This window comes from Myxocyprinus asiaticus, chromosome 22, assembly GCF_019703515.2.
Source record: "Myxocyprinus asiaticus isolate MX2 ecotype Aquarium Trade chromosome 22, UBuf_Myxa_2, whole genome shotgun sequence".
NCBI lineage: Eukaryota > Metazoa > Chordata > Actinopteri > Cypriniformes > Catostomidae > Myxocyprinus > Myxocyprinus asiaticus.
The window spans coordinates 19,940,742-19,962,045 of NC_059365.1; the positions used below are offsets into that span (position 1 = coordinate 19,940,742).

General features: G+C 37.5%; 1 protein-coding gene across 5 annotated transcripts in view; it reads right to left on the bottom strand.

The window, feature by feature from the left end:
• The window catches only part of LOC127413268 (disks large homolog 3-like), a 154,250-nt gene that overhangs the window by 92,452 nt on the left and 40,494 nt on the right, over window positions 1-21,304 (bottom strand). For 2 of the 5 annotated variants that reach the window (XM_051650254.1, XM_051650253.1), the window contains exon 1: window positions 19,686-20,773. The exons of 1 other annotated variant lie outside the window; for it this stretch is intronic. In XM_051650254.1, the coding sequence (XP_051506214.1) occupies window positions 19,686-20,045 (360 nt within the window). In that variant the 5' untranslated portion in view covers window positions 20,046-20,773. Of the gene's footprint in view, window positions 1-19,685; window positions 20,775-21,304 lie in introns of those variants that run through there. 2 more of the 5 variants (XM_051650251.1, XM_051650252.1) reach the window with 2 other exon arrangements.

The following is a 21,304-nucleotide window of genomic DNA, read 5'->3' on the forward strand; positions in this document are numbered from 1 at the left end:
TAAGTTATATAGACTTGCTGCCTGCAAACCATGTAACGGCAGACTGATAATCCAGCATGTTATCTGTACAGGCTTGGCTCAACCCTCTTGTAGCTGTGGCCTCAGGCAGCTGAGACTCTCAGATATCAGGGATGTTCTGCTTGATTTGTATCTCTCTGGAAAGGAAGGGTAAGTGAGCAAGTCTGTGTGTTGGGTGCTAGTGGATGTGTACATGCAAACTTTTAATACTCCAACCAGCGTTGACCACTGAAGCTAGTGAAATGTGAAAAAAAAAAAAAAAATCACAGCTTCAACCTCTAGAAAGACAAAGAGCTGATTAAGAACCTTGATTATATTACCGTGCCCTGACATTAAACACTATGAGATGTATGTAGCCTTAACACTCACAATGTCATAGCTAAATATGGCATAGTGGAAAATGTATTCTGCATAAGATAAATAATAGCATTTTTAACAGTAGTGCTTGCTAAGGCACATACCAAAGTATTAGACTTTAGCGTGTAACTCGTCCTTCACCTTTGTGCGACAGACATGAAGCATACCTAAAATCATGCAGCTCATTGAGATGTACTATTGCGTACAATTCCAAGCAATCTGATGGATTAAAAACGTGGGAAAGAATCTTATAGATGTACAAATTATAAAGACTTGGGAGTGGACTCTTTAGAACACCTTAGCAAACATCTAGCAATGCCCTAGCAACCACCCAGAACATTTGAGCAACCACACAGTAACACTCAAAAACTTCTCAGAAAACTTAAAGGCCCAGATATACTTCATACGAAATCAAACAATGAATGGGTATGATGTCATTTAGAAAAAATTTCTAACCAGCTGCTAAACACCTTGCTGCCATTCGTCCACATAATCGATAGGTGTGACCTGAAGCTAACTACTATTGTTTATGTTTTTCAGTCAGTTTTCAACATGAACACACCGGCATTTAAGACCATGTCATGCAATTTCTTTTGTTTAATTAGTCTACAAAAGGAATCAAATCTACTCAAATTTGTGACTCCAGCCAGGTCTCCTAAGCAACCAAATTGGCCCGGTTGCTACGGAGGGTAGAGTCACATGGGGTAACCTCCTCGTGGTCGCTATAATGTGGTTCGTTCTAGGTGGGGCGCATGGTGAGTTGAGTGTGGTTGCCGCGGTGGATGGCGTGAAGCCTCCACACGCTCTATGTCTCCTTGGCAACGCGCTCAACAAGCCACGTGATAAGATGCGCGGGTTGACGGTCTCAGACGCGGAGGCAACTGGGATTCGTCCTCCGCCACCCGGACTGAGGCGAATCACTATGTGACCACGAGGACTTAAAAGCACATTGGGAATTGGCCATTCCAAATTGGGGAGAAAAAAAAAATAAAATAAAAAATCTCTTCTCAAAATCTACTCAAATTCTCTCAGATGCCCATTCACTTGTGCCATCTGCAGCAAAGCCATTCACACATCTGCCCAAAGTAAGATATGCCTCTATCACCATTCTTTTGTCTGTATTCTGAATATTAACACTCTTTTATAAACCTATCTTTGCAGTAGTATCAGTGTCATCATAGCATGTTAGCGCATTAGCTTCATGAATTCAGAATGTAAACAAGACAAATTAAATATTTTCTACTGCATATACACAGCCTGGCCAAAAAAAAAAAAAAGTCATCATTTGGATTTAAATAAGCAGATACTTAAGAGCATATGACTGGATCATTTTTGCAGTGATTAATATGTTTTAGCTGGCAACAATTCTTTTAACCCTAACTGATGCTGTGTGTCACTTTTTAATTTTTTAAACAACCATGTTGGAAGATGTATCCCGTGGTCGTGGAAAAGATGTTACTGTGTTTCAGAAGGGGCAAATTACTGGCTTGCAGCAAGCAAAGAAAACATCTAAGAAGATTGCTGAAATCACTGGAATTGGGTTAAGATCTGTCCAACGCATTATTTAAACCTGGAAGGATATTGGTGAACTGTCAGCTTCTTGGAAGTAATGTGGTCGGAAAAAATCTTGAATGATCGTGATTGGAGATCACTAAAACACTTGAAGTCACATCATAAAAAATCGACAGTAGAATTCACGGCTATGTTTAATAGTGAAAGTAAGAGCATTTCCACACGCACTGTGCGATGAGAACTTACAGGATTGGGACTAAATAGCCGTGTGGTCACAAGAACTTCACTTGTTAGTGAGGCTAATCAGAAATAACAACTTAAATTTGCTAGGGAGCATAAAGATTGGACTGTGGAGCAATGGAAAAAGGTCATGTGGTCTGATGAGTCCAGATTTCCCTATTCCGAAGTGATGAGCGCTTCAGGGTAAGAAGGGAAGCGCATGAAGCGATGTACCCGTCATGCATAGTGCCCACTGTACAAGCCTCTGGAGGCAGTGTTATGATGTGGGGTTGCTTCAATTGGTCAGGTCGATGCTCAGCAATGTTATGCGGCAATAAAATATAGTCAGTTTAATACCTGAATGTACTGAATGACCAGGTTATCCCATCAATGGATTTTTTCTTCCCTGACAGCACGAGCATATTCCAGGACGACAATGCCAAGATTCATCGGGTTCAAATTGTGAAAGAGTGGTTCAGGGAGCATGAGGAATCATTTTCACACATGAATGGTCATGTCTCGCTCTGACTTTTACAGATGAGGAGGGTTAGATATGTCCATAGCAGTTTAACAGCAGTGATCTTTGTAGGTATGAGGGTATCCACCAGGCAGTGAACACTGATAATGAACCGAATGGCTGTTTGAGCTTAGTCTTATTCAGTCGTCACAATGTGTTTTAATGAAGCAAGGTTTTGTCAACACTCAGCAAAAGAGTGCAAACAATTGTTCACTGTGGCTGAGAATATGGGTACATGTTGACATAATACATCACAGAGCTTTAAATAAAAGGACAATTCAACAACACTTCCATAGTCAATGTAAATATTAGATAAACCAAATTTAACTGCAGAAAAAATGGAAGGTATATTTTACTTTAATTTTCCCGGCCAGATAATACTGTACAAACACAACACTTCCCATTCAGCAAATATACATTACATCATGTACAATATATTAACAGAAGCACTCTTATCCAATATGAATCGGAGAATTAGGATATAAATTTTTTTTTTTTGCCAGAGCTGCATATTCAAATTTAAACCAAATAGATGACATCATCACAGCACAAACTAACAATATTAATTCCATTTAATTAAAAACAACACTGAACATCCAAACAAGCCCTTTCAGAATGTATTCAGAATGGCATGAAACTACACTTTTTGTGTTGATTTTAAAGGTACAAGAGTGATGGTGTAATTACAGCTGTTTTTATGCACATCCTTTTAGGGAGAAACAGAAACTGGCAACGCTAATTGCATTAACAAGCAGCGTTAAAGCAATGTGCATAAACAGAAAAAGAAATGCTATTTTAAAATATTTTTATTATTAGGGATTAGAACAAATACAAAGACAAAAAAGATGGGTAAAGCACTAAGAAAATTGGAAGTGTCCAGAAAATGTCTGAAGGGCTACTTAGAAAATGCAGCAATGCATGACGTCACATAAAGCATCTCTACATGGAAGAAACACTCTTTACTAGCGGTATTCCTCCCCAAACTAACCTTAACTGATTGGGCTGATTTTTCACATTTTAAATAGCTCATTTGTTGAAACAAAACACATTTTTAAGTGAAGATGTCAGTTTTACGAACAGGAGGGTCTTTAGGGTGCATCTCATATATATATATATATATATATATATATATATATATATATATATATATATATATATATATACAGGGTTGGGAGGGTTACTTTTGAAATGTATTCCACTACAGATTACAGAATACATGCTGTAAAATGTCATTTGTAACGTATTTCGTAAAATTACTCAAAGTCAGTAACGTATTCTAAATACTTTGGATTACTTCTTCAGCACTGGTAGATTTTTTCATTGTTTTGACTATAAAAACTCTGCCAGTACAGTAAGACAAAATACACGTTAAAAATACATTCTCTGAAAAACCTAAATATCTAATGAAGTGTTGTTTCTAAAACAAGATCAATCAAATTCAGGAAAACAATACAAAAATTATTATCAAGAATACGATTTTCGCCCTAATATCAAAGGTCTTACCAGAAAAAAAGTGAATTTCCTTGATAACGTGAATTTCCTTGATAAAAAAAATATGATCGTGCCTGGTAACGTGGATGTAAAATGGCTAGAAATAGCATTTTAGCTTAGCGTAAAGCTGAAAGGTTTATTTCTATTCCTTCTGTTCCAAACTTACATCAAACGTACTTCTCTGTCTGCTCGTATGAATGTAACACAACATAAGAAAGTGTTTCACCGCTGTTCAAATGCACTTTGGATCGCATCATTTATATGTATACATTTTTCTGTCTGAAAGGACTAAAAATTAAATGAAACAAATGACAATAAAATGCAAAGTAATCTCTTCAGTAATCAAAATACTTTTTGAATGTAACTGTATTCTAATTATCAATGATTTAAATTGTAACTGTAGTGGAATACAGTTACTTATATTTTGTATTTTAAATACGTAATCCCATTACATGTATTTCGTTACTCCCCAACACTGTATGTATATATATATATATATTAGGGGTGTAAATCGGACGTTTCATCATTATACGATCTTATATCGATTCTCTTGGCCTGTGATCCGATATTTGCCGATACTTCAAAGTCTGCCACAATCCGATTTCGATTTGATTTGATACAAGGCACTGCGATCGATATTCCAATATTATGTACCTATTTTACACAATCAATTAAAAAATGTTTTGCCCTCAAATGTAACCAAAATGTAATTTTAATATTTTATTGAGCTCTCTGAAAAGTGCACATTTAGTATCCACATTGGGACATCCACAACAAAATAAGGTACTTCAGATGTTGAAAAAAATTATACAGATAATAATATAAAAAATAACGTCACACACAAGTGATCATCAATTGTTTGATTACAGCTAATTTTTCAGTTTAGTCCAATTCAAAGTACTTACATACCCATGATTTGTTTCCAATTATCCGTGGTTTTCTTGGCTTCAACTTCCACAGTTGTAATGAAAAATTCTGTTACAGTTAACTGGGATAAATGTTAGTAAAGGTGTTGATGTGCAGATGTGTAAAGTCTTATAACTGATGCTAGTGCTGGGCAGCAGGTGATTTCTCTTTCCCTCGTTAGTGCTGTTCAGAATGTCGGTGTTTTCAAGACGTTTCACATGATGGTTGAACTGCTCCATGGTACTTTTAAATAGCAAATTCTCATGTAAAATTCAAATGGATTGCATGCGCAAAGATATCGATGGAAGCATGTGAGCCGCTCTGCGTTTGTCACAAGAGCTCGCATTTTAAGGAGCGCCTGGTTGACGTGCTCATACTGATCCTGTCACTGAAGCTCACGTTTCGCCAGAAGCCCGGTTGACGTGCGTGCACGCCGCACGGATAGCAGAGCACAATTTGGCTTCAAAGACCCCGCGCACATCCGTGTCTCATATGAAATGCGTATTTAGCGCTCATAAAGTGAAATTAATGTAATAAGGTTGCTTCATCACCTGACGGAAATGCGTATGGAATGACTGACGTGATATATATATATAGGCCTACTATGTCTCTTCAAATTAAGAAAGGGTAGGCTGCAAATGTAATTTTCCACGAAAAACGAGGCTGTGCGGTATAGATGTACTGCACAATCTGTTCAATAGGTTATACTATTTTAAGGTCCCATATCACTTCTAATTTTCTCAACCCATGTGTTTTAGAGTTTTCCGTGAGATTTATTATTAATGTTGCGTCAGCTGAACAACTGACAACAATGTCTACAATAGTACAACCCCTTGAACATGCTATATATCTCTTCCTTCTGAAAAGTTAAATATGGCATCTACCCTCACTAAAGCCATGTCCATACTAGTATGGTTTGGTTGAAACTAAATTTTCCATTTCCTAACAGTTTCCAAAAAAATATAGTACTGAAGAGCATTTTCAAAAGTCCTAGTTTTCGGTAAAGGAAAACATTCTACCAGTGTGGAAGAGACACAAACATAGCAAAATAAAGGCTTTATTAACCAAAACGTATTAGTGTGAAAATGGCCTAAGGTCCATACATGGAACTCTGTGGATAGAATATTCTAGACCTACAATCTCTGTATGCTGTCATGTGTGAGTCCACAGCAGAGGTAAAAGCCAAAAAAGGTCTAAAATTACAAGCACTAGAAAGCTCTAAAGCACCGTTAAAAGCACCCACAGACACCCACAACACACAGAGAGAAGTCAGAAGGCTTGCGGATCAGCACTCTCCAGTGTTATTGATTGTGATGCATGCAGATTCTATGATCTCGTGTGGGAGTTTTAACACCGGTTGGTGCAAAATGCAGCCACTGATATTTTAACATTACACAGGGAGAGCAAAGGCTCAAAACAGAGGATGACAGTGCAGGCTCTCTAAAAATAGGCTCTAAAACTGATTGGGATATGAGCCCTTTAAGTCAACATGAAACTAAATTGACCCTTTTGCCTTTCTTTTGGTCTTATTGTGAACGATTCAATGGCATATGCTATTCCAAATAAGAACTAAATTAAAATAATAAATAATAATAGATTCATATAAAATCTATTATGTTGAATATATTACACTAATACTGTTATACTTCATTTTTATTACAACTGTGAAAGTTTTAGCCTAGTTAAAGTTTCTAAATGTATTTAGGCTATTAGTTTTTCATAACAAATACTATAGTTTATTTTTTAGAAAGACTATATACATTGATCTATGGTAATGAGGAGCCATCCGTTGTTTTACCTGTTGTTATGGCCTTCTTATTATAAATGCCACTGTTACACAATGGAAGAACAATGGTAAAGTTTCATAAAGGCAGGTACAATTTAAAATGAAGGGGTTTAAAGAATGGACTTCCATGAATTATGGACAAATTATTGACAAAGTTTTCCTCCTGTTCTATCCTACTCCTGTTCTAACTGGCCATGTTTGCCTTCAGATATCCTTAGAGATTACTTAAATCATTAGGCTTGTGTCCTGCTACACTCATTTTCATCCAAATAAAATGCCCATACAAATGCATGCAGTTACAGTCTCTAGTTACCTTCTTGAAGGGCAAGGGATTTTGGCCAGTGAAAATTTTGTTTTTTACTATACATTTCCACTTTCAGAAGACATGGATTAAACCACTGGAGTCTTATGTATTACTTTTATGCTGCCTTTATGTTATTTTTGGAGCTTCAAAGTTCTGGCCACCATTCACTTTGAAAAGACCAACAGAGCTGAGATATAATTCTTTTGTTTGTTCTCAGCAGAAGAAAGAAAGTCATACACATCTGGGATGGCATGAGGGTGAGTGAATAATGACAGAATTCTCATTTTGGGTGAACAATTCCTTTAATGTTGACTTCAAATTAAAGCACCAGGGAAGGCAATTGCAAGCAGCGCTTGTGCCATAGATCTTGGTGGCATGTGTACATGCCTGCCTTCCTTGTCAGCATGGTGGATGCATCCAGAACTGAATAAGATGAGCAAGCAGACCACTACAACTTTGTTTCCAGGACAGTCACCACTGCCATCAGCAAAAACAAGAAAGGAAACAAGGCAGGTGAGCAAACAAATAAACAGCCCTCTCTCTCCGTCCCCTGTGTGGCACAGAGTGGAGCAGGGGAGCTGCGCTCCAGCAGGGCCACCAACTGAGAGCATATGGCTGACAGGTCAATGGCCATGAGCAATACAGTCACTCACATTAACACCCAAAAAAAGTATTTATATGGGGATATATCAAAATGTGTAAAGCTCACACAGTGCATAGCAAATTCTCAAAAATTATTCTCTATATTTAGGGTAAAAAAAAAACAGTTCCATTTGAATTTAAAAAATTTGGATTATTTTACATTAAAGGAATAGTTCCCCCAGAAACGAAAGTTAAGTCATTAATTACTCAAATGTCTCAATACGGGTTATATCATTTATTTTCCATGGAACATAAATAACGGATTTTTGAAGAATTCTCACATAGACCTTTTCCATACAATGATGTTCATAATGACCACAATCTTTGGCACCATAAAAGTAGTCCTTATGACTCTTGCACTACATTCCAAGTCTTTTAAATCGCTATGAACTGTCCTTCTATGGAAAAGATTTATGAGGATTCTTCAGAAATTCTTTATTTGTGTTCCACGGAAAATGAATGGTGTAACCCGTAGACATATGAGTAATTTTATTATGTGTGTATTGCAATGGGGGGGAATGCATACAGGTTTGAAACAACATGAGGGTGAGTAAATGATGACAACATTTTTGAGAGAACTATTCTTTTAAGAGATCCAAAGAGCAACTGAAGAGCAGTTTCTTAAATGATATGAATGTCACAAACAATGTTCATGTTGGAAAAAAATACAAAAGCTGACAAAAATAGAGGTAATATGCCAACATGTAGTAAACCACAAAATGTGAAGTTTTGTTTCTTGCAGTGGTCACACTGCTTTATTTTAAAATTATCTAACCTTTTATAGAAAGTCTTCCTTTATTCTGTCTATCTTACCCTCTGTCTGAACCTACGAATAACACGTATTCAACCTCAGGCAGTTTTAACCTTCATCAACATCTTTAACACTGCCATACTGAATGGTTTCTCCCTCTCTAGAAGGACAAAGAAGAAACCTAGGCAAGCAGCCAGAGCAATAAAAGGCATTAAAGGAGAAATTGTGCAAGAACATACAAGTTCTATGCATAATCAAAACCACTACATCATAGATCAAACCAAATTTGTATTATATTGTCAGTCCACTAGCTCCCACAACCATCTCTTTCAAGTTTTTTTTTAGGGACACATCCTTTTCCCTTTCTTGGTGTATAAAAGCCAACTCTAAATGTGTGCATAAATATTGCAGTGTCCATCTTCCCCATTTTATAGTGCATTTGCAGTGATTTTCTATGCTCTCCTGCATCATTTTTTAAGGGCTTAGTACATTTTGTTTTAAGAACAGGTTTAAAACTGCTTGTGTGTGTGTGTGGGCGAATTTGGGTGGTTTACGAGGAAATTTTTTTAGGTTACAAACTGGTAATTACAAGGGTATTATGCTATAAATGTGGTTTATGAGGACATTTCTAGTGTCCCCATAATTCAACTCACTTAGAAAACATACTAAACAATGTTTTTTTTGAAAATGTAAAAATGCAGAAAGTTTTTTGTGAGGGTTAGGTTTAGGAGTAGGGTTAGGGGATAGAATCTATAGTTCGTACAGTATAAAAATCATTATATCTATGTGTGTGTGTGTGTGTGTGTGTGTGTGTGTGTGTGTGTGTGCGCGCGCACTTATGTCTGTGTATTTGGAGTAGGATGATGGATTTATGGATTGCATTGAACATCCGTGAGCCTTCTGACCTAACCCTAACCCTAACTGATACTTAATCAGTAGTGAGAAGGCAGTGAAACAACGCAGTCTAACAATAATTGAGCAAATGTGGTTGGGTTCTGCAGCCTTGTAGCTCACTAGGCCAATAACATAATGGAGTAAATGAATTGAATTATACGAAGATCATGTGGTTGTCCTCCTCTATAGGCCAAAGCCCAGCTGCCTGAAGATGTCAACAGCAGCCAATGGAATCTTATATACAATGTATAAACCTGCAGATCTGTGTGCCACTGCAAAAAGTACTATGATAATGTAGTGGGCTAATACCTTTTAATTATATCAGATATGTAATGTAGATCTCTCTAGAACTATATATAGATCAATACATGCCTTATACTGTATATGTACTAAAAATACATAGTGTGAAGTTCGTTCTGTACGTCAAGGTAACTGCGGTGTCAGCAAATAAAAAATGCCATGAAGATGCACAATCATGCCTGTAAAATGCCACTTAATTCAGCACTCTCTCAGGTAGCAGTGTTTCTAGCCTTCATGTCACTATGACAACAACTAAAGTTAACTGGGTACCCATGAAGTGTTGGGTAGAATCAAACACCGTTCTCCAACAAGACCAGTGCTGCGTCGGAATATCCATACTTGCCTACTTTACAGTATGCCAAAAACAATATGCCAATGAAGTAGTATGTCCGAATCCACAGTATTCATAAAATAGTAAGCAAGAAATATCCGGATGACCTACTATTTCTGGTGAGATTTTGAAGCATGGATCGACTGGACACTTTCCGTTCCCATAATTCCCCAGGAGGCGAGGAGCCGTCACATTCAACAGTGATGAACTGCGAGTAGATTGGCTCTTCTCAACTGTAAACGCTATATATACCAAGAAAATTGTTCCTTGTGCTTAAATACTGCTTGTTAAAAAAAAAAACAGAAATGTAAGCGCAGCGTAGTTCTAGCGGGAAGACTAGCAGCTGTACATCATCGCACCATTAGCTTGGTAACTCCGAGCCAATCACATGTAAGCCAATGCTTTATAAGACTGCTCATAATCTATCAACCTCCACCACCCCACCACCACGGGTTGAGTCCCGTCCTGCACGGGGGTAGGTTCCTCGCCCCTGCCTCCTGTCTCCGGCAGGATATGACGGTTCCGAGTACAACTTCTTCGGACTGCCAGACGGGGCTTACGCCAAAGAGAGACATTACATTTCTGTTTTATATTCATCAAATAAATGTCATCTTAAAATTCACTCAAGTCTGCGAGTCTTCCTGATAGAACTGGTTATTTTCGCGGTTGTTGCTATTACGTCATATATTCGGGTCACGGGTCAGTACCCACTTACCCGTATGAAGTATGTCCGGAATACTCGCATGCATACCAACCAAGAGGTGCATCCTTCAAGAAATACAGTACATAATTTGACAGTATGCCATTTCGGACGCAGCAGGTTTTTGTTTCGGACACAAGTTTTCTCATTTAACAAATTTACAGTGCAAAAAATTAAACACACAAGAAAAAGTTTCGAACATTTTTATTACGAAAACTTGCTTGCTAACATTCTGCACTACATTTGCATTTATTTAATATTATAATATCTTATGTAGGCTATGTTTTTGCTTTGTATCTAACTACAAAGTGACATTTAGATTATTTTTGTACAAGAGATATAGAGTACTTCCCCAGTTTGTTTCATGTAAAAAATACTGTATTATTTAACATGTCTGAATCAACCTGACTACATTAGGTTACTTCAACAAAACAGGAAGAAATAGCTCCTTAAGGTAACAATTGCAGGTCACAATGTTTTACAGTTTAGTGTATTTAAAATGTACATATTTATATATATGAACAAATTAAGTTTACTTACATAAGCAGAGAGCACAATAACTCACTGTATGTATTTCTCCTCATTTCTAATGAGCAACAATATCTACGAGAAATTAAAGCAAAATTAAAATAAATTAGATTGATCATGTTTATATATTTTACACCTATTTTCTCATTTAATCATGTAGCCTTTTGTCTTCAGATGTGTGGCCTTCAATTCCATAGTTCTCAGAAGCACATATATCTGCCTTGGTGGAGAGCGAGAAGGGTCTTGAACACACCTGGGCAACTTACGGCTCGCGGGTGTGGCTCATTTATCCTAAAAGCATTTTTTTCACTGGATATTTCAGTTATCTTACATTGGGACCTAACGCACCTCCACAAGCAATTAACATGCTCAGGGTTGCCAGATAAGAGATGCAACACCCCCAGTTTGAGATTTATACTTGCGCAAATTGGAAATATTCCGCCTAATGTTATATTTATTTTGTGCAATCTGGCAACCATGCACTCTTTCTAGCACTCTCTTTCCCCTTTGAACAAACTTATCTCTAGTGCAATATTCTGCTCAAGGAAAAGTGTTATACAGCCACTCTGTGTCCATTCTTGAGGCTGCTTGTGATGTTTGGTGCTACTAATTTTGTAGGTAAACCTCAATGATGAAATTAAATACAAAAGTAGATCTCGGCATCACTGACACATGAAGGGGTAATCATTGATGCGAGCAAAAGCAAGCGAGAGACAAATATGTCTTTTTTTATTTGTGCAATTTATAAATGTTGAAGTCCTCTCGCACCTGTATGTTAACCTAACTCCTGCAGTAATCATTTATCATAGTCATGTGGCCTGTTTTATTCAGTTGTGTGCTGAATGGAAAGTCAAACCATTGACGAGACTCAATTGTATGACAAATTTCCATAAAACAGATTCATATTTAACTAAATTAACATATTATGAACTAAGCAGTTCAATTAAGTCTTTAATTGTCACATTTATGCTTCATTTATAATAATGTCAACTATTTAAAGATTATTCAGTTAATTTTGATGGAAATTTTCATACAATTGAAATGCATAAATCTTAAAAACAAGGGGGAAAAGTGTTTTTGAGTGTAAGTGTATGAGTCTAAAACAAATAAATGTGATTCTCTGGATGTGCAATAATCCATCAACTGTAAAGAGCACGAGTTGAAATACAAGCATGCATTCGCATGAGGGTGTAAAGCAGCAAGTGTGAAACATTATAATTGTGCTCCCAGTGAAAATTTTATTGCTCTGCGGTTGCACTTTCATAGTTTAGAAAACTTAAATGGTTTTTCCAACTGTGTTTCATTGAAACATTAACTGTTTCTACTAAAATTCCTAATTAAATTAGACAAAAATGAGGCAATTGTTGATATACAGTGAGAATACAGAGCTATACAATTAATGTGAATAGCATAGCTCAGTTAATTTAGTCCTGGAAGAACTTGTTCAGAAATGTTTCAATATCTATGGAAATCTCTGACTTTTGATTGCAGACTTTGGTATCTTGTTTGTGTCATTACTGAGATCCCTTCTTAAGCTCTAGAGAAGGCACATGTGAGATGACGTGTTTTTTTTCTTTTTTTTTCTTTCAGTAAAAAATATCTGAGAAGCTTAAACAACAGTCTCCATTTGCTCTCCATTTATTCTCATTACTTTTTAGGAGTAACACATGATATATTAAAGAGATCTCATTTGTGATTTTTCTATCCTATAGTATAGATAGAATTGTTATAGCCATAAACCAGGGTTCGACATTAACGCTTGTCCGGGACAAGTGGATTTTTGAAGGGGCAAGTGAAAGAGAATTTTACTTGCCCAACCAGACAAGCAGACTAATTAAACCGACAATAACAAAAAAATAACCGGCAATATTTGTGATAGCCTAGGCCTGTGTTAATATTCTTACTGTGCTGTTGAAAGTACTCAAGAGCACATAATTTTATAATTCGCAAGCGATCTAGTAACAGCTGTGCCCTGTTAGATTGACAGGCGGCGTATGTGTGTGTACTGAACATGCTCATGCTAATGCGCAACTGAACGGTCAAATATATTTAAAAATTCTACCAAAATGCCCGTCTTGGTGAGGAATTCATGTATACAAAGAGAATAATGTCTAAGGTGAATGTAAAGAAGTGGAGGAAAAAAATCTGATTTGTATTAAAATGTCAGACTTGTAAGTATAAATGTAACCTAATAGACCTGCTGCCATCTAGTGTAGTGTGTCATTATAATAATCAAACAAGCATAACAAGAAAACGAGAAAACACTCACCGCTCTTGACTGAATACATTTTGTAGCTTTAAAAAGTATTAATGTATTATAATCATACAGTGAAGACCAGTAGTAGTTTTATGTTGCATTTCATTCTGAATGTTTCCTTGAATACTTGATACTGCTGTTAGAAACTTTTAAGGCTGTTAAAAAAAAGCACAGAATTTTCTTCATTTTTATTTTTTGTATATTATTTTTTATCTATTTCTATTTATTGCTGTTTTTATTGTTATTTTATTACTGACTGTTTACTAGTCTTGAATAATTACTTAAAACTTGAAACCATTCTTCCATAATTAACATATTAGTTATGGATTGTTATTATTTGTTGTGGTTTTGAAGCTGGTATTGAGAATAGTCAAATTTTACTACCGACTACTGAAATTTTGGTATTGTGATAATGTGTAGCCTTTATTGTACATGGTAGATCTTGCTGCAATAACATGATGAAAAAGTAGATCTCATTTCATAGAACTGTGAGCATCCCTGCTGTAAATGATGGTGATGGAGGCTTTCCTTTATTTGACTACCATATGTAACATAAAATCATTATCATATGACAATAGCCTTCTCCCCTACACAGTGTAGCTCACATTTCTGTCGCAGAGAGTTGAGTTGATTGCACAGGTACACTATTAGGTTGGGCATCAGTCAACTTTGACATATTACTTGAGCATGTAACTTAAATGTCCTTTTTTCTCTTCCCGGACAAGTAACTTTTTTACTCGGACAAGTGAATGACCAATTTACTTGTCCAGAGGACAAGCACATGACAATGCTTAATGTCGAGCCCTGATAAGCCATATTTTTATTCTCAGGAAACACTTGATCATTTAATTTTTATCTTAAAAGATTTATAGATTTCTATCTCTATATTGCTATTTGAAGAGAGGCCTTAGACAGTGCGGTAACAGTCTTGACATGCAATGATACAAATAATATATATGCAAATTAATATATATGCAAATTAACCGTCCACCTTTGTAAGGCTCTTTAAAGGCATATATGAATCATCCATAGTAATAGTTGGTCTTATAAATGAGACAATGAGCAGTTAAAAAACAGCATCCACTGTCCTTTTTGAGTCTCTATAATTGTGAACCTCACTTGCATCATTCCAGCCTGTTCCATTGTTTTTGTGGCTACGAGGATGAGTTAACAGAAAAATCTTTCTTGAGAAATGCTGATGCTTCATCTCTAAGATGGAGGCTCTCTGTACCACAGCTGGGGGTAAGTGAGGACATCTGAGGAGTCTACCCCTTCATCCCTACAGCTTTCATTGAATACTTACAGCAGGGGTCGGCAACCTATGGCACGCGTGCCAAATTTGGCACGCAGAGGGGTAATCACTGGCACGCCAGCAACGGCGAGAGAGGGGTAGACTATTTTATTCATATGAAATTCCGCACCTGCATTCCAATCTACATCTTGATGTAATCCTTCCTCATGATTTCATGAGCTGAAAGGGAGGCTAAACAAAAAGTTAAAATGTGACAAGACTGCAGTATACCCAACAGACTCGTGCAGTGCGTGCATGCCATTCACACATCACGAGCCGGCAGCGCTTCACATTCTGTTAATCGCGTGAGTAAACGCACCCGCTTTACTTCGGTCAGACTGCGCAGATGACAGCCTGCTGTACGTTCCGTGTTTCATTTGTTTCTTTTTGCTTTCAGAACAACACGTCATGTAATAAGGAAAACACCACTATTAATCCTTGAGATTTCCAACCAAACATACAGGTACACCCTCCTTAAACCAGTCACACTCAAAATTACATTAAAATATTAAAAGAGAAAACATAAGCCTACATCGTGGGGTTCAAATATCTGAGTCTATTCAAAATATAAATTAAACCTGGAGGATTTTGCAGGTGCGATTCACCGAAAAGGGCTAAATAGTTGATCGGCTTGTGATACGTGAATGGCTTGCATGCGCAGCGTGAGTCTCGTGTTTAGTCTTGTGTTTAGTTCAGCTGATGAAATCATGAGGAAGGATTACATCCAGATGTAGATTGGATTGCAGGTGCGAAAAACTTCATATAAATAAAATAGACTGCTCCTCTCTCACTGTTGCTTGCGTGCTAGTAATTACCCCTCTGTGTATGACATAATATACGAAATATTTAAGATTCCACACAATTTCGTGATCAGATATCAAATAAGCAAATTTGTGACATTAACTGTTAACTCATTTTGTACAAAAGGACAGGTTTTCTTTCATTAAAGCACTTTCACAAGATGCTCTGTGAAAATTCACATGCAAGATTTTTTACATACGGGTTTTGCACATTTTTTTCACTCAAACTGTTATGCTGATAATATCATTTGTAATCAAAAAAAACTTTTAAAATAGAAAATTGCTAAATATAAAAATTTTCACAAGTGGACTCAAACTTTGGAAAATCACATGCATGCGCGTATTTTTTTATTTATTTATTTTGGTGGGTGGGGTGGGGGGGTCGTCGGCACAGCCATTGACCAGGAAAATAAAAAAATGGCACTCCATGTCAAAAAGGTTGCCGACCCCTGACTTACAGCATAAAACAGTATTCCTGAGCACAGTTTAGACTATGGATGTGGACTGTCATTAAGAACATAGTATGATCAAGTATGGTGATGCTGATATAATTTAAAGGACAATACATTAGAAAATGATGATGGAAAATGTTCATGGGCTGATGCCCAAAAAATTTAAGATGGCCAAATATCAGTGATATGGTACAATGGGGCAAAATGCCCCCAATGGGTTTATAGTGATATCGTTTAGATATAAGGGCAATAGTTAGAGGCCAAAATTTGTCAACAATGCAAATAGTTTTGAGACAGCAAGATGCTTTTTTGGGTAACAAATTAAGATAATGCTTATTCAAATAAAATAACCACTTCAGAAAAGGGTTAAACCATTTTATGTTAATTTCAATCATATTTGGCATTTCATAAAATCTAAAGTATTCTATAAACAAATTAATCTCCATTGTGATTGGCTCAGTTACTGTGAGCCCATCTATTCAAAATCTATTTGCCGAACTTAAGAAAAACAATGTGTTTGATTACCCCAAATACTATCTTTTCACTTACTGGACAGTTATTGAAAAAACAATTATTGAATCACCTTGAACAAAACTGAAAATGACAAATGTATTTTGTCTAAAAATGAATGTGTTCATTTCAGGGATTTTGATTAGCTAAATAAATCTGCAACATTTTAAAACATTTTAAATATTAGATCAAATAACCTCAAATTCAAACACTGCACGTGATGACCTCATGTATCAGGATAATTCTGTACTGTATAGTGACAAACAGGTGTTAAGGAAAGTAATGTGGTAGTTTTTGTTGCTGTTTAGTGTTTTAGTAGAATAAAAAATTAAAAGTGCCTTTTACCCTGTTGTACCCTATACATTGGTCTATCAGTAACTGATATAAAGCAAGTGAAATTACATTAATCAATCATTTATTATGGGATTTGTTTTTTATTAGAATTATGATATTAATGCAGCCAGCACCTTTAAAGAGTTAAAAACAATTCAAAAACTCTCCAAATGAAATGATGTGACAAATTTTCATATCTTGTGTAAAATTATGTAAGATCCATTGGTATTTTAACACTAATCATGCCCATGATGCCATAAAGCTCTACAGCACAAAATAATAAATCAGTTCCTGAAGACAGAGGGTTCATTCTGAGGAATAGCTGAGTGGCTACCTATCAACACCTTATATATGCCAAAATCCACACATATGCCTTACTTTGATGAATAAATGTCCTTATCCTCCCACAGCTGACCAAAATGATCTCATCCAATCAATTGAATAAATGAAGAGAATAATCACAAGTCCTGCCAATAAAGAAAATAAATTTGTCACATTACGCAAGTAAAATAGGTTGCAAATGTCGGATCCACGTTGACTTTCAAATCCATACATAAATGATATATGGATTGGGAATGCTGCTTTAAAGTTAAGTACGAACACACAAAACAGGTTTGAGGTGATGAAGTGATGCAGTTTGGTGTGTCAACAACGATTTGTCACAAAATGACAGATAAGATTGACTGTGTATGCACTCCGCTGAGAGTAAGGGGCCAATGCTAGCTTCTATCTCAAAGTATCTTCTCGCACAGCTTCACCAACTGCCTTCACTTATGTAACCGATTCCTCTATCACTGCCACTATCCTGTGCTGTTTTGATGATTGCCAATTCTCTCTCCCTGATGACAGACATTTTTTTCCTTTTTACTCTCCAGCTTTCTTATTAGCAGCCCACACAGTAAATTCATTCAAATTTACCTCAGTAGCGATAGCCTTTGAAGATGAAACCCATCCACGAGACCTTCAAAGATATCAAACCACTTTTTGATCATCTTGACAGGCAACAGCCTGGCCAGAGGAAAAATCAGCAAGATGATACATGGTCTCCTCACATATGAGAAGCTTTAATAGTGTCATTGTCCTATATCTCTCTGTTAAACACTTTCCTTCTAATTAATTAAACATACACTCCATCAATATGCGCTAGGAGTGGTTGTGCCTTTCAGGTATTTCATACTGTGCATGGGAGGAGATTTATGCTTGATTTACTTCATATCACTGGATAGCATTCATCAAAATGAGACGGAAATTAGCGCAAAAACAGAAAATGTCAGATATTAAGTGCTCACTTATTCAGTTTACAGCAAATGGTGCCAACAACAGATGCATAATTCATGATTAAAACAAAAGTGAACAATTGAAAACCGCACTGGTTTTGACTGATGCCTCTCCCATCCTCCGAACGGAGAGAGTACAGAAGAATTAGTCAGCTCCTTGCTCACGCCTTCCTCCCTGCACTTGGTGAAATTTCACCCACACTCCCACTGAGATCTAACCCTCCATTTTACTGCCTTTCTCTGAATCTCTGCATTCTCTCTGCCTCTCTCCCTCAGCCATGCACGAATACCAACAAAAACCAGTGTACTCTCACACACCCCACACTGTAGACATGCACACCACTGACTGTACTGAACATCCATGCAGGCTTGTTCTCACATGCGAGGCAGCTTCCTCCATTTTATACATTCAGAACAACCCTTCCCCCACCCCTGCTGCCACTTACACACACACACCTCACTTAATTACAGCTTCTGTTCCCTGGTTTGGTCTGAGATGTTCTGTGATATGAAGCCTGGTCACAGGCAATATGAGGTTGAAATCAAACTCAAATGGCTGAAAATGGACATGGACATAACTGAATGGTCAGGAATGGTACAGTTCTGCTGCATACGAACGATCCTTGCCTCTGGCTGTATTTCATCACTGCTAAGCATTGTGCTCACGTCTTACAAACAACATATTAGAATGAATAAGAACGATGGTTAATAAAAATAAACAACATTCACTGCTCCTTCACCCCCCCACCCCCCACCCCGCAAGGCCGTAACCACCACAGTCATTGAGAGAAACATGTCCCCCCAATATTAAGGTAAGTGAACGATCAATATGGGTTTTTCAATGGCCGATGAATTCTTAATTTTTTTTTAATTTAAATCCCCCTAACCTTAAATATTTGGTTGCATCCTTGATCTGATCCATGAAACAACACCACAACCCACAACTCTAGAAAAATTATAATTTAGAAGAGAAGAGATATGTCCATGTTTGATATTATATTTCACATTATGCTTGGTCAGTAGCCTTAGCAGGTCACTGTCACCCACTGATTACATTGATGGAGCTACTGTATATTCACTTGTTGCAACGTTTCAAAATTCGCTCTGAAGGATAACTGAGCTCTACGTGGTCACAGCAGCCCTGTAAATCCTTGTCAGATGATGCTTTAGATAAGTATGTATGTAGGGGATTGATGAAACCATGATGAACCAGTAAATACATGAAGATTAAACTCCTCTGCATCCCAAGACAATAAATCTTGATGAACATATTGCAAGATTACAACACATGCAGTATGAAAGTGCTCTAAGGATAAACACTGGATGAATCCCTTAAAAATATATTGTTCTGGCTTCTATAAGTTACACTGCACAAGGTTTTAACCAGAGATCGGAGCCCACAGAATATGCTCCCAATTTCAACCTAGCAACCACATGCACCAACTGCCTACCGCCTGCTGCCTACTCTCAGTGCCCCCAGTGGCTGTCAGGCATAATAACGGCATTTACCTGGTCATACCAGTCCCGATTGGAACAGGTGCACTCGGGCCACCATCCTCCTTGCCCTCCTGAGTTGTTACCGTTCACCTTGGGGCCACCCTTGGATTGGCTCTTTGGGTTAGGGCCTCCAGGACCCCCAGCCGACATCATTTTCCCTTTACTTCTCCCCAAAGTGCCCCCTCCACCCATTCCCCCTCCTCCACCTGAAGTTTGGGGTGGTAAGGTCTGGCCGCCCCCATAGCCGGCCGGGTATCCATAGGGCTCGGGCTGCCATTCTCCATATGCTGGGGCATCCATCCTACGCAGGGCGGCCATGCGGGTCACTTCATAGCATTCTGGGCACTTGCAGCAGTGGTGATGTTTGTGCATGCTGGCTAGTTCACTCGGTGTGGCACTCTCTGTCGCTTTCTATTTCCCTCACTGCTGCTGCTGCTGCTGTTGCCTGCTCAGATCAAACGCAGCATGCACGGAACAGCAACGGCAGTACAAAACACACAAATCACAGGAGCCTCGCCAATCTCTCACCTCCTTTGCAAACCCTGTTAGTCTCCTCTTTGTTCCTCCTGATCCAGAAAAAGAGATGAGGAGGTAGCAACAGGGATATGGAAAATAGAAAAAGGTCCGTAGTCTTCCTCCGTTCAATGTAAAAGATTTGGAAAAATAATGCTGAAAATAGCGTGTATGATCTCAGAATCAGAGACCAGCCCCGATTGTCGAGTTCTCTTCTTGATTCTCTTGGTTCACAGTGATATGTATATAAATTCATAGATATTATTTGCTTATATATGTATATATTTACACACACACAAATACATATAAAAATATCAATATAAACAGACAAGCACAAATACAGTTATATACAGGTACATATGTATACATATATATTTATATAAATATTGATATGCGTGTGTACAAATATATATATATAAACAATTTCAATATATATAAATGAAATCCGTGATTAAATTTTCCTCTGAATTTCTCTGCTTGCCAGATTTCTTCCTTCTGCGTTTCCTCCTGCTTTGGGAAGTGTTTTCTTGCCTTCTTTCTCTCACTCTTTCTCCAGCCTGCAGAGAGGAGCTAAGCACTGGATTGACTCTCAGCCTGCTTGCCCTAGATGTGGATTATACGGAGGGATGCAAGCAATCGAGAGATAGGGAGAGAGAGAGAGAGAGAGAGAGAGAGAGAGAGAGAGAGAGAGAGAGGAGGACATGGAGATGCGTAGCAGCATCCCTCCAGCACCTCAGCCCTGACAGCCACAGCCAATCAACTCAAAGCACAGCCATCAGCAGCAGCACCAACACAGAACTGACTGTTTCAGTGACTGCTCTTAAAGGGCCAGCGCACCCAAAAATCAGATAGCACACAAAGCAGGAACGGAGACGCAGAAAACATGTTATTCACCACAGCTTCACTATAAGTGAGGCTGAATACTTGCCTTGAGGGTTTACCATAAACATGGCTACATAAGGGGCTGACAAAATAGCATGTTTCAGACAATTTATCAGGTTACTTGAGGATAAACAAAACCATTAAAACTGGGTTCCATACTGTAAAATATACATTAAAGATTAAAGAATTAAAAATGCTTGATGATATGGAACGTCAAAAAACTGTACATTTACATG